The 13707-nt window shown below is 34.6% G+C and overlaps 1 protein-coding gene and 1 pseudogene across 2 annotated transcripts; both read left to right on the forward strand.

The window, feature by feature from the left end:
- The first annotated feature begins 2315 nt into the window (after positions 1 to 2315).
- On the forward strand, positions 2316 to 4187 carry LOC143540281 (NEP1-interacting protein 1-like; annotated as a pseudogene). Its single transcript, XR_013136571.1, has 5 exons — positions 2316 to 2464; positions 2903 to 3081; positions 3561 to 3644; positions 3730 to 3897; positions 4004 to 4187. The product of XR_013136571.1 is annotated as an NEP1-interacting protein 1-like (transcript).
- Positions 4188 to 8589: 4402 nt separating this feature from the next.
- Positions 8590 to 13216, forward strand: LOC143540302 (putative serine/threonine-protein kinase PBL11). Its single transcript, XM_077033405.1, has 7 exons — positions 8590 to 8847; positions 8946 to 9149; positions 9348 to 9416; positions 11341 to 11409; positions 11504 to 11566; positions 11708 to 12030; positions 12734 to 13216. The coding sequence occupies exons 1-7, from the start codon at positions 8631 to 8633 to the stop codon at positions 13214 to 13216; spliced, it is 1428 nt and encodes a 475-aa protein (XP_076889520.1). The 5' UTR covers positions 8590 to 8630.
- Positions 13217 to 13707: the final 491 nt, after the last annotated feature.

Below are 13707 nucleotides of genomic sequence, written 5' to 3' on the forward strand. Positions count from 1 at the left end.
TCAAAATCAAATGTTATATGAACCGGGCCGGCTCCGAAAATTGAAAAAAATTTTGGGCCAAAGACGAAAAATATTTTAGGCTTTAAGTAAAAAGAGTATTTTGTTGGGTTTAAACAATTTAAGTTTTAAATTGGCTTTCTTGGTTATGATTTAGGTTGTGTAAAAAACTAATGCATAAACATGTTTCAAATGAGACTAGAACCCATAACCTTTTAATTGGAAGTCATACCCCTTTATCACTAGACCAAATTAGTTTTTATGTAGTTGAGTTTAAACATTAATTATACATATAGTTTTTCATAAAAAATACATATAAATGTTAAAAAAAATTCGGGCCTAATGGGTAGTCGGGCCTATACCGTCGACCATCCTGCCAGGCTATGGCCGGCCCTGTATATGAAGTCCAAGGTTAATACTTTCATTCAGTTGCATAGAGAAATTCGTTGCAAAACATTCATTTGAACAATTAAATGTACGCAAACCAAAAAAGTTTCCAATTTGCCGCTTCATTAGTGTATAAATAAGATTAGCTAAGCTACATTAACATTTGATGTTTAAGATCGAGTTGAATTCATTTACTTAAAGTGAGCTTGACAACTTGATTCGTTTCAACCCTTGGCTATAAAGTTAGAGCTTGATCGACAGGGGCGAAGGTTAGAAGGGACCGGGGGTGGCCCCGGTCACTGCCATTTTCTCCGTTAATAGGGTAAATTTCGGGATTTTTTTTGAAAATTTTTATAGGTATTAAGCGCGGTCACTGCCAATTTATTTTTCCAAAAAATTACTGGTCACCACCAATTTTTTTTTTTAAATATAATACCCTGTCGTTTGTTTTTTTTATAAAACATCACGGTTTTTATAAACAATATAACAATTATAAAAAACTTAGTTTTTAATAACACTCAAATTTGGAGGGCTTGTTGTAAATTTTTACATAACATAACTTAAAAAAAAAATCGGGAATTCTTTCAAAACAATCGCCCTACCTGCTGCTTCCCTTCTACCCTGCCTTCTGAGTTCGCCACCGCCCCACCGCCATTCGCCGGTCATCCACCGTCGCCGCTCATCCCCGCTCATCCACCACCGCATGGTAATAGTCTATTTCCTCCACCTTTGTGTTCTTAAATCAAATATTATAAAATTAGGGTTTGTAATTGTGAATTGGGGATTTGAAAAAATTAGTCAATTAAGCTTGTAATTGGTATTGTATGGTGAAATTTTACTCTAACTTACCCTATTGATTTTTCTTAATTAAGTAAATCATGAAAAAGCAAGATACAATTTTTTCTTTTTTCAAAAAAAAGGATGATGAACAAACGAATAAATCTTCTTCTAAGGTACTCACCCTCCTCTCGGCTCTTGTATTATTATCATATTATGGATATTTTAGGTCTTTTTTTTAATTGTAAAAACAATCGTTTTGAATGAATGACAAAAAAAATTAGATATTAATATGTCATATTGTTTGATTCGACCCAGCCCGAACCGCCGACACGAACCAAACCACTGACTGTTGGCCCAGACGGATCAAACAATCAGATCAAACGAACGAACAAACAAACGAACACGAGATATTGGGGTGACAACCCTCGACTCTTTTCATATAATCAAACAAACTTATCAAACGAACATCACGAACATAACAAACTTACATGGAGAAGAGACTCCTTGACTCTCTCAAATAAATCTAATAATCTAGACTCTATTTATAGACCTACTAAACTTGCTCTCCAAGCCAAACCTAACTTATTAAACAAGACAATATTATCTAGAATATTCCATATTAAAATAAACTTACAAAACAATTTATTGATAATTCAAGATTATTCTTCACCGACCCGAACTGAATCGCCGACTCGAAAATTTTTGGGTCCGTGACTTCGGTCACCGCCATGGCGCTGTTGATCGATAAGTAATCTTACAACTTTGAGGTCGATGGTATACTACACATATATTTTATTTAATTAAATTATGTATTTGATATAATTATTTTGTAACAATATAATTATTTACGTAGCATCCAGAAGTAAACTATATAAAGTTTCCAAAGCTTTTCTTTTTTTTTTTTTAACAAAAACTAGAATAGTTGACGAATTCTTTTAGGAAAAAGAAAGTCTTATTTGGGGTCACAAAAAGAAGGTGAGAAAGCTATAATATAAATGCAGTGCTGGTCTTGTATTTGTATTGTTTCCTTTCACCTTCTTTCTTTCTTTCTTTCTTTCAACGACAGGTTATTTATTTTCTTCTTCTTCTTCAATCCGTGAGCCTTATTCAATCGTACCATACATATATACGATCAAGTTTCTGCTTCAATAATGGATGTTTACACATACCCATCTTCATCTTCATCTTCATCTTCATCTTCATCTCGAAGAAATATTAGTCAAAGATTTCTTCAGCTCTGCAATTTCCGCCATTATCGGGAACGTCTTCTCTGCTCTTTTCACCTTCTTCTTCGCATTAGGTTTGTGTCTTGAACTCAATTCTGTATGTTTTTGATTGTTGGTTGGTTAGTTGAATTACGGTTAGAATTTGGGGGGTGCAACCGACTAAGCGAGATCGGATCGATAAAAGGTTTGAATTGAGGCGAGGCGACCCCAAGTCTCAAATAAAAAGCTCGTTTAGTCATCAAGCCTTGTATGGGAAATTCGTTTAGGCTCAAGGAGCTTTGTGTAGTTTAAAGTTTTACGTATTTTGCGCTTTTATTTATTAATTTCACACCCAATAGTTGAGCTCGAGCCAAGCTTTGGCTCATTTAAGGAACACGAGTGCTTAGGCTCGTTTAAGGTGTTTCTCAAAATAGATAAAAACGTATATAAATTAGTTAATATATAATAAACGAGGAGCCGAGCTTGTTTACACTAGAATTGAAGTTAATCATTGTTTGTTTGTCGATTTGCAGTGGGTACTTTATTAGGAGCTCTGACGGGGGCTTTGATCGGTCAAGAAACAGAGAGTGGGTTTGTTAGGGGTGCTGCAGTTGGCGCCATTTCTGGTGCGGTTTTCTCGATTGAAGTTTTTGAATCTTCACTTGTTTTGTGGCAGTCTGATGAATCTGGGATCGGATGTCTTCTCTATTTGGTGAGCAATCCTATGCTTATTAAAAGTTGATAACATTTAGAAAAGATAAAATGCAGAGATTAATGTGAAGTTATGCTTCAAAAGTTTATTATGTTTTTAGCATAAATTATCCCTTTTTAACTTTTTTTATAAGTTGCAAAAGATGACAGATTTAGGAAAATCGGTGTTAAGATCATCGTCTATCTAGATTGCATATAAAGCTACAAATCATTTACACAAAAAGTGAATAGAGGTTTGTTGTTGCTTCATGAGATCTTATTTTAATTAGGATTTAAAGACATACCAACAAAATGGTTGATGTAAAGCCTTCTTGCCCCTAAAGTTTTCAAGAATTACGCGGTCAATATGAAGAGAAGAGTGATAACCACACCAATTTTTGTGATCGGGTGATCGATCTTTAGAACATTATTATCATACTGAACTTTTAGTCCATGTCTTTCTAGCGCGTTGGCTAATAAGTAATATTACTTTTACAATAGATTGATGTTATTGTAAGCTTGTTAAGTGGAAGGCTTGTTCGTGAACGGATTGGTCCAGTTATGTTAAGCGCGGTACAAAGTCAGGTAATGCTTGTTGACTTCAGCTGGCCAAATTTGTTTAATGTTCTAAAGTTTTTACAAAAAAAAAACGTCATGGTCTTTTGTTTAGATGGGAGCGGTTGAAACAACCTTTGAAGAGGTTCAGAACATATTTGACATTGGTGGTTCCAAAGGTTTGCCTGAGTACTCTGTTGAAAAGATACCAAAAATCACGGTCACAAGTGACAATAATTTGGATGAATCAGGTGACAGAGTCTCGTGCTCCGTATGTCTTCAGGTGATAAACTATCTGATTATTACAACTAAGTATCTTATTTTAATCATTAAATACTAAATATCTTATAATTACTCTCAAAACACATTTTAAATTTTATTTTTTTCAGGATTTTCAACTTGGAGAAACTGTAAGAAGTTTGCCACAATGTCATCACATGTTTCACTTACCCTGCATCGATACGTGGCTTATAAGACACGGATCTTGCCCCTTATGCAGGCGCGACCTCTAAAGATCTTATTTTAAATCCCGAAACAAGACATTTTTCGCCTTCTGACACATAGATCTTTCTTTATTCATCTAATCGATGTACTACTATAGTTTATGTAGCTAGGTTATACAATTTATGTATCTCGATACATCTGAGTCGATTACTTACATGAAAAACTTTTAACATGTGTACTTTAGAACTTTGAAATTTCTCATGACTTATGTACCATTTATTTGAATGTTTGTGTGTGTTCATCTTGGTTGGCTTTAGACATTGGTGGGTTGCTTCATCTAGGAAATAGGAGGGATGTAGCTTAATGTTCAACTTTTATTGCATAAAGTACAAGGGATCATAGCATTCTTGAATTATGCCTCCCTTGTTTGAATAGATTCTGTGACCAAGATTCATTAATGGAAAGAGTTGGTGGCTGTTTGGTACTCATTAATGGAAGGCCTATCTACTTCCTACTCTATATGAATTATGAAACATCCATCCACTTTAGCCTTTTTTTATTTGGTTTTCATGTTTGGTTGAGAATGAAATAAGTGTAAACTTAGAATGATTTCTTCAAATTTTGTTCGAGTAAAGTAATTTAACATCTTTTCGTGTAATAAAGAAATTAAACTAAAGAAATTAGAATTTGTGACTTCATCGATGGTGCCACCATCACTAGCACTGTCACCGCAATTGCCATCACCCTATCACAGTGTCACAACCTCACTGCCACCCCTACTATACCGCCCAGCTTCATCGTCACCACCCATATTTTCACCATCATCATCACATTTCAGATTCTTTAACAAGTTCAAAGGCTCATTTTAATTATTTTTGTTTTATCAAAAACATAAAGTTCATTCCTTTAAACAAAATCCATTGCTAATCCATTCCAACTTTTAACATACCCGGGTTTTTTAAAGTGTCATGTGAACCGAACATCCACTAAGCGTGACTTACCCGCTGTGAAAACCGAGAAGATTTCAGGGAGTTTGTTATGGAGGGTGGTATCATTTCGTTCTTATTACATATCTAATACATGCTTATTTATTTTAAAAAATATAATCTCATACAACTATTTACCTCATATTCTCATTCACAAATAATCATATAAGAATCTTAAAAAATCTAGTAACTAGTTATTCTTGTGCTGAGACTTCATAATTCTCAAACATCTATACTTAATTCTATTTGCCATGTATTATTGCTTCATAGAAGTCATTGTAAATTCACAGCAGCCCAATGAAAGCCCTGGCCCGTGGTCCATTATTAATCTAGATATTAGACACGGTAGGATTTGGCAACCATAGCCCATAGGTCCCATAACCAATGTCATTAGCAAAAACTTTTGGTGGTAATTTTCTATAATCTTTTCATATATAAAAGTTGAAAAATAATGTTAATTTCTTAGAGTATTCCCATATATAAAAGTTGAAAAATAATGTTATTTTCTTAGAGTATTCCCGACAGCTTTTCTATCTCTATCTTTATAATTGCACTAAAAAACACTACATTTTCTCTCTCATGCATAATGAAATAATATATTTTTTACATCTTTATCTCTATTCGCTATCCTCTACTTACAACCAATTTCAAATATATTAAAAAATAAATAAATGATGAACAATGTTCCTCTGTATTATCCATCTCTTAAATTTGTCCTCTCCTCCAATCACAAGTCACAACCACTTACAATCCTCTAAAAAAATTTAAAAAACTCTCTCACATAATTATAGATGAGCTATCGTGAATGCTCTTATATAGTGAGAACCCGTACCAATAAATTTACGGGACCTTACCAACACTTTGTTAATCAATAATAATTGGGTAGAATGCAATTTCTAGCATGAAAGTGGCTTTCATGATGGGAAAAATACATGCCTAAATGGTAAATAACAATTGTGGAATCAATCTTATAAGTTTTCAACTTCAATAAACCTTATATGGTATTCTAAATGCAACAAAAACAACCCAAAACAATATGTAACCATAGAGAGACAAAAACTTTTAGCTTGGTAAATCCCTTAAAATAAGAATAAAAAATCAAGAGACTACTAGAGCATCTTTAAATTTACCATCACCAATAGCAAACCAACACAAAATCTTACTAGAGGCATACAATAACCATCACATACTTGAAATAAAGTACTACAACTATATGAAATAATGATAAACATGTCCAACTGATGATAAAGATAACCAAGTAGTGATAACAAAACATAAATATTTGTTCTAATATTCAAATTATAGATAGAATAATTACTAATAAATGTAATTAAAGATAAATGATAAATTAAGAAGTAATAATTATGAAAGATAATAAACTCAGCTAACAGAAGCACATGTCATTCCCATTTTGATGGGATTGTAAGATGGTATGGGTGTGAAAGGAGGGGGGGGGGGGGTAAAGTGTTCAATACCCATAATGTACAACATTTAGCCGTTAAAAAACAACTAACAGAAACATATGTAGATAAAAATATATCTTGACCCCTAACCACGCCACTAAGTGCATAGGACTGTTTATGTGGGGATCCAAGGAGTTCACAAAAACACAGAATTAATGCGTAATTTACAAACTTGGGCATATTTCGTGTTTTCGTCACATTTGTTGATCGTTTCATCACGTAATTAATGATTTTTTCCATACACAAGTATTAACAAGCATAAACAAGTTCAATTGTTCAAACTGTTTCATCGACTGTTCACATGAATATTGTTTCTTTAAAACAACCACCAAGTTTTCAATGCCCTTTAATATCTGGACATTGCCAGAAGAGATCCAGTAGATGGAATCTGGCCACCTAGGTGTTGTTGAATCTTTCGACCGGGTCATTGTTATTAGATTTTGTTTGGACATGCAATACGAATCCTTGAATCAAAGAAGGCATGCATGTATAATATTAATTGACAAGTACAGCTCATGGACACCATATGAATGAATCAAAACCATTTTGACCCTCTATCGATCAGTGATTATGTAGACGTCAAGATTATTGTCAAAAGTCTATTCAAACAATATATAGTAAACTTATACAAGTGTTTGAAACTTTCTTTAAGGTTTTACGGGTCAAGTTTCATGATAATAACTTACCACCGGCAAATTAAAGAAGCGTAGTTTATTAACTTAGAAAAATAGTTTATATTTTTTTTCTTTTTGAGTTTTGTTTGGTCCATTGTCGATTATCGGCACATTTTACTATTCTGAATTTTCTTTTTATGGTTAAAAGTACATGTTTTCTAGAATGATTATCAAACATGAAACATCTTCGTAGAGTAGGCAACAACGAAGTGATTATAAAGACTGTATATTGTTCACGATATTATTTTAGTTTGTTTTGCTGATAGTTATATAATTTAATATTATTTCTATCTTACCTTTAATTAATCTCGTCATGCATAAATGTTAGCTGTGTATATCATTTTGAGCTAGCTTAAATTGAGTTTATTTATTCATTTTGAGTTGAAAGTTAAGACGGAGGAAATAACATTAATTGATTCAAAAAAGTATGACAGATATTATTATAACAAAATAATAGATGCTAAAATGGTTAATGTTTTGTTTCTATGTGCCGTCCTTAGGAGAAGAGACCTGGTCAAGAAACGTTAAAACTATTTTAGAATTTATATACTCCTATTAAATATAAAAGTTAACAAATCAAAGAAAGTATTGTAAACAGTAAACATGATCAGATAAATACAATCAGCTTTACATGTTAAGCACAAAACTATTTTAACTAGAGAAGTGCGATGTAGTAAGAAACGTATTGTGCATGGGCGGTCCTATTGTATAGAAAAAGAGCGTACGTTTACCTCAGAGTTTTGGTATGCTATAAAAGTAAATGCTTAAAAATCTTGGATATATAACTTGTAAATCGAAAAATCTTTTGGCATAAAGCAAAGTCATATCCACATGGACCACATGCTACACGTCAACCCTATTTTTTCAAATGTGTTAATTAAATTCAAGTTGATCACTCTTTAGAGATAATAGGAAACTGTTACTAGATATATAGTTTTTTTTTTGGGAATCCAGTTCTATTTATACATCATCTATCATGTTTCAGGACTTGTTTGATCGTATGATATCAAACAATCAGTAATTACCGTATCTTTGAAATAATAAAATTGTTTTCAAATTTTAATTTCGCCTTAGAACTTAAATAGTTCGGTTTGTTATGCAATTATGCATTACATACAAATGCTTTGACAAATCTTATATATTTTTTATTTAAAAACTAATAACTAAGTTATATACAAAGTAATTGATAAATAATAAGTAACTTTTCCATTAAAAGCTTGCAAATATTTAAACAAAACCCATATCACAATACGACAACATGCAAACAAACATGAAACAGTTTAAACAGCCGGCTTGAGTAAATAAAGAAAGCCACAATACTATCAATACCTCATTTCTTGGATATCAATTTGCTTCCATGAACACACATTTTGAGTGAAAAGATGAACACATGAGCAATTATGGGAATGTAGATCTTGATTTGATTTTTACAAGAACACCACCAACTTCATGTCACAAATGGGAGATACGCGGCCAATGTCTTCGTCACCACAGCCAGAACCTTCATTTTCGAATGAAAACCTTCAAAGTTCAATCTTGGTTAACAAGTATTTATGGATAACTCTTATTGTTTGTAGCTTCATGCTCTTGGTTGCCGTCGTGTTATGTTTGTGTAATAAGAAGAAGGTTTTTGTGCGGTTCAAGTGGCACATGGAGACCAAGAACGGTTAGATTATCTTAGTTAATTAGTTTTTGTAACTAAATAATTGATATTAATTATTATGTGTGTAATATTAATCTGATTTTGTGGCATTATATAAGTAGATAAGATGGATGCTCATGAGTTGATGTTGAGGAAATTTCAAGTCGAAGAGCTTGAGACGGCCACGAATAATTTTGCTGAAGAGTGTTTGGTAGGATCAGGTGCATTTGGAAACGTTTATAAAGGAACATTTGAAGGGGATGTAACACTAGCCATAAAGAAGGCTTGTGACGACTCCTATACAAGTACACACGAATTTCGTAATGGTAAACCCTATCACTACCATAAAAAGACAATTTCTACGACTAAAACCATCACCAATGATCTTTAGCGAGGGATTATAAGTTAGTTTTTATTGTAAGCAAAAAAAAAAGTCATCACTAATCACTTTTGTGATGGTTTTTGCGTCCTCTAGTCATGCTTCGAGTTTCATTAGTTAACGTTTTATTTTCCAAATGAAACAGAGGTGAAGTTAATCTCCAAGGTGAAACACCCAAACCTCGTTGGTCTAGTCGGCTACTGCGAAGAAACAGGTTCGTAAAATCTAAAACCATGTCTTATGTCTTATGTTATTATTAAGTTTATAATATTGACCTTCATGGGGAAGCACATTGGCATGCGTTTGAGAAGCTCTCAGGGGCAAATTCAGCTTCCACTAGTTTTCTGTCTTTTAATTCCTTTGAAGGTCTCATTGCAGCACATGCTATGTTTTACCCGATATCATTGATTATCATGGTATTGGTGGGGTCCGATTGACTTTCCTGTAACGTGTTTACTATAAAACAAAGGGCTTTCAACAAGTAAACACACCGAAAGTCCTTTGGTGAAAGCTGTTACCATATATAACTAGTTGAAAACTTGGTAAAAGAATTCACCAAAGGAATTAAATGATGGGTCATTGACAGAACTTAAGCCTGTTTGGTATGGGGTAATGGAATAGACGAAAGAATGGAATGAATGAAGGAATGAAATGAACAAAGGAATGGAATGGATCATTACCATTCCATTGTCTTGTTTGGTTACCATCTAGAAAACTAAAAATGAAATGAGTAATTAATTAATGTTGTTAGTTATGCGAAAAAAAAGAGCGAATAATATAAAATTGGAGGTAAGCGGTGGTGATGGTGGTGGTGGTGGTGAGCGGTGGTTGGTGGCGGTGGCGAGAGTGGGAGGCAATTGGTGATGGTGGTTGGCGGTGGCAGGTGGTGTGGTGGTGGCGATGGTTGGCGGTAACGGAAGGGGAGGTGGTGGGTATTAGCGGTGGTGGGTAGGTTGCGGTGATGGTGTGTTGCGGTGGTGGTTGTGGATGGTTAATGTGGCGACGGTAGTCGGCAAAGACGACGGTGGTTGGAGGCGACGATGGTGGTCAGTGGCGGCGGGGGTAGGGCTGGTGGTGGGAGGCAGTGGTGGAGGTGGCGGGTGGCAGTGGTGATGGTGATCGATGGTAATAGTGGGAGGGTGGTGGAGATGAGTAGGGTGAAAGAGGGGATGAAATGAAAAAAAACAGGGGGGGTGGATGGAATGAATTTGGGGTGTTTTAGAGGGAATGGAATGGACAAGGTAATGAGTGATTCCATTCCTTTAGCCAACCAAACCCACTTTTCTTCATTCCTTTGTAATGGTTCATTCCATTCCACATCTCATTCCTGCGTACCAAACGCTACCTTAGTGGTTGTTTCACACGCCAATATCACTGGCGGATGAGCAATGAATTGTTCACTAAGGAATCAATGATGGAACGTTACCGACATATTACCTACCAGTTGTTCGTCTATGATATATCTATAACTTAGGATTTTGATTCTTATCCATATGTAAAAATCGTGGATATTGTTTGTCTGTGATCTTTGGGATTGCGTTTGAAAAATGCTTATTGGCGCATTTTCTTATCCATATGAGTGATTCCATTCCTTTAGCCAACCAAACCCACTTTTCTTCATTCCTTTGTAATGGTTCATTCCATTCCACATCTCATTCCTGCGTACCAAACGCTACCTTAGTGGTTGTTTCACACGCCAATATCACTGGCGGATGAGCAATGAATTGTTCACTAAGGAATCAATGATGGAACGTTACCGACATATTACCTACCAGTTGTTCGTCTATGATATATCTATAACTTAGGATTTTGATTCTTATCCATATGTAAAAATCGTGGATATTGTTTGTCTGTGATCTTTGGGATTGCGTTTGAAAAATGCTTATTGGCGCATTTTGAAAAGACAGGATTTGGGGCTTTTGAAAAACTGTTTTTTAACCCTTTCAAAAAGGTAAAGTAAAAAAGAATTTTGTGATTGCCAAACATATTTTAACTTATTGACATTTTGAAAACACCAATAAGCCAATAATCATTTTTCAAACTCGATCCCAAAAATGCTCTGACTTTTCAAGTATTTTTGAAAAGTCTATAATACTAACATTGATCCGAACTTCGTGTTATCTTGGATCCAAATATAGGAAGGAAGGGAGTGCAAATATTGGTCTATGAATATGTCCCCAATGGCTCGTTGCTTGAACATATTGTAGGTATGCTTTAATTATAAAAAAGAATGCATTTAAAACAATTTATTAAATTGTATTACTATTGATAATTAGCCCTTACCGAAAAAGTTGTTAAAAGGCAGGGACAAAAAGCCCTTAACATGGAGACAAAGAGTTAACATAGCCATCCAAGCTGCTAAAGGTAAGCATGTTTCAATATATGCAGCGAGCCCAAAACCGCACCAGACCACACCAAACCAAATCACTGTTGAATATTCGACGTGTTAAGCATACTTAAACCCAATGGGCCAAAAACATCATGTTCTTTTTTTCGGGTTTGTAGGCATAGCTCATTTACATGAAGGAATTAAACCTAGCATAATCCACCGAGACATAAAGCCAAGTAATATTCTCATTGGAGATGGGTTCGAGGCCAAAGTTTCAGATTTCGGGCTAGTTAGATCTGGCCCGGTTGGGGATAACTCGTATGTTAGTAGCCAGATCAAAGGGACGCCAGGTTACCTTGACCCTGCTTATTGTACGAGTTTCCATCTGAGCCCGTTTAGTGATGTTTATAGCTTTGGAGTTATTCTTTTACAACTCATTGCGGCCAGACCTGCTGTTGACTCGAATAGGAGTCGTTCCAATTATCACATTATCGATTGGGTAAGAAAGATTTGGGTTCTGTTGGTGTTTGCATTTTGAAAAATGAAATCTTATATAGAAGAAATTTCATATACACCCCCAAACTATTTAGTTACCAAAAAAACCTTGGCAAGTTGACCAAGTGGTCAAAAGGGCTGAAAAACTTATCACTGTCCGGTTCGACTGGTTACGACAATCGAGCCGGCCGTGATGAATAGTTTAGCCTAACCAGCCGGTTCTACCAGTTTGGGGGTTTAGTGGTTCTATTTGGACAGTTTATTAGAACATTTTTTTTTCTTTTTCTTATCATTAGTCTAAACTATAAGTCTATAACATTTAAAAATAATAAAATGATTCATGATTATTAAATATATACATTATTACGAGTTCCAAAAAAAGAAAGAAAATTTATATAAAAAAATAAAAGCTACATGGCAGGGTGGGTTTATATGTCTGGTTCCATGTTTCAAACCGAACCGTGAACTAAATTGTTTTGATCTCAAACAGCCAAGCTGGCAGGCTAGCTTCAATTTGAATGGTCCAACCGGTTTCAATGGTTTATAAAACACTATGGCCTTGAACCTGCTTCTATAGTTAGACTGGTTTAATTTGGCTTTATGTTCCTAGATGTCAAAATACAAAAACGTTAAATGACTTACATTGTAGTTAATTAATAAATTCTGGATATTTGAGCTTTAAATTATAAACATATTTTTGTGTCTAGGCAAGACCACATCTGGAGCGAGGTAACGTTGAAGAAATACTGGATGCAAATCTACTAATAGAGCCATGCAACATGGATATCATGCTTAAAATGGGACTATTGGGCCTAAGGTGTGTAGTCAAGGAGCCCAAACAAAGGCCCACCATGACACAAGTACACCAAGAGTTAGAAACAGCTCTCTGGTCAGTCGAGAGAAACGTTCATCGCCAAGTGCGGCCACGATCTTCGACGGTATCCATCAGTGGTAGGTCAAGGGAACTCCGACATGGTCACATGATGGATCATGATAGTTCGGTAAGTCTAGATGGTATTGGGCTTCAAAGGTTTCGTGTAGACATGGATAGTCTGTCTCTTCATAGCGTGAGTATGAGATGTTTAGAGTCGGATAGTATTGTTTTTCATATTGATGATGAGGGTAGAGCCGTTGATGAGGAGATGAGCTTTCGTATGGATGATCAGTTAAGTGTTTGTCATGATTGTTGATATACGAGATTGTAAAAAATGTTTTATAAGCTATATAAGTTGTGTTATTAGTTTGTTGTTACTATCACTAGTATGGGTAAACAATAGAGAAGGGCGAATACTGAATACGCTCAATGAATGACAAGTATAGTACAAATTGTATTTCCAACTAAACCATATAATTTTTTTTAAAAGGCATATAGTTATGTTATTTTTTTCTTTTCTTATTTTCTTTTAGTTCCAAGTAATTTATTATTGCAAAACTAAATCTTTAAATAAAAACAACCTGCAAAACTACGGCTAAAAAGTTGACTAGCTAAATTTATTTGGTGACTAAGCTAAGATCAAAAACAAAATGAAACGATTGTTTATAATACAAGAAGGCATCATATGATGCTAGGAAAACCGATGGTGGTTTTTGTTTTCCCCTTCCCGTGTTTATAAATTGAGAACTTGGTATCTTACTCAAGTGCTACTTGACCATGAACACATTTGATTAGTACTTGAACCCA

This window comes from Bidens hawaiensis, unplaced genomic scaffold (assembly GCF_021521415.1).
Source record: "Bidens hawaiensis isolate Kalapana, Puna unplaced genomic scaffold, B.hawaiensis_p1.1 tig00012186_1, whole genome shotgun sequence".
Lineage (NCBI taxonomy): Eukaryota > Viridiplantae > Streptophyta > Magnoliopsida > Asterales > Asteraceae > Bidens > Bidens hawaiensis.

Excerpts from the sequence above, each read along its gene's own strand:
- LOC143540302 (XM_077033405.1), top strand. The coding sequence starts at position 8,631 with ATGTCACAAATGGGAGATACGCGGCCAATGTCTTCGTCACCACAGCCA. Across the intron at positions 11,410-11,503 it reads GTTGCTTGAACATATTGTAG|GCAGGGACAAAAAGCCCTTA; the intron begins GTATGCTTTAAT and ends AGTTGTTAAAAG. Across the intron at positions 11,567-11,707 it reads AGCCATCCAAGCTGCTAAAG|GCATAGCTCATTTACATGAA; the intron begins GTAAGCATGTTT and ends TCGGGTTTGTAG.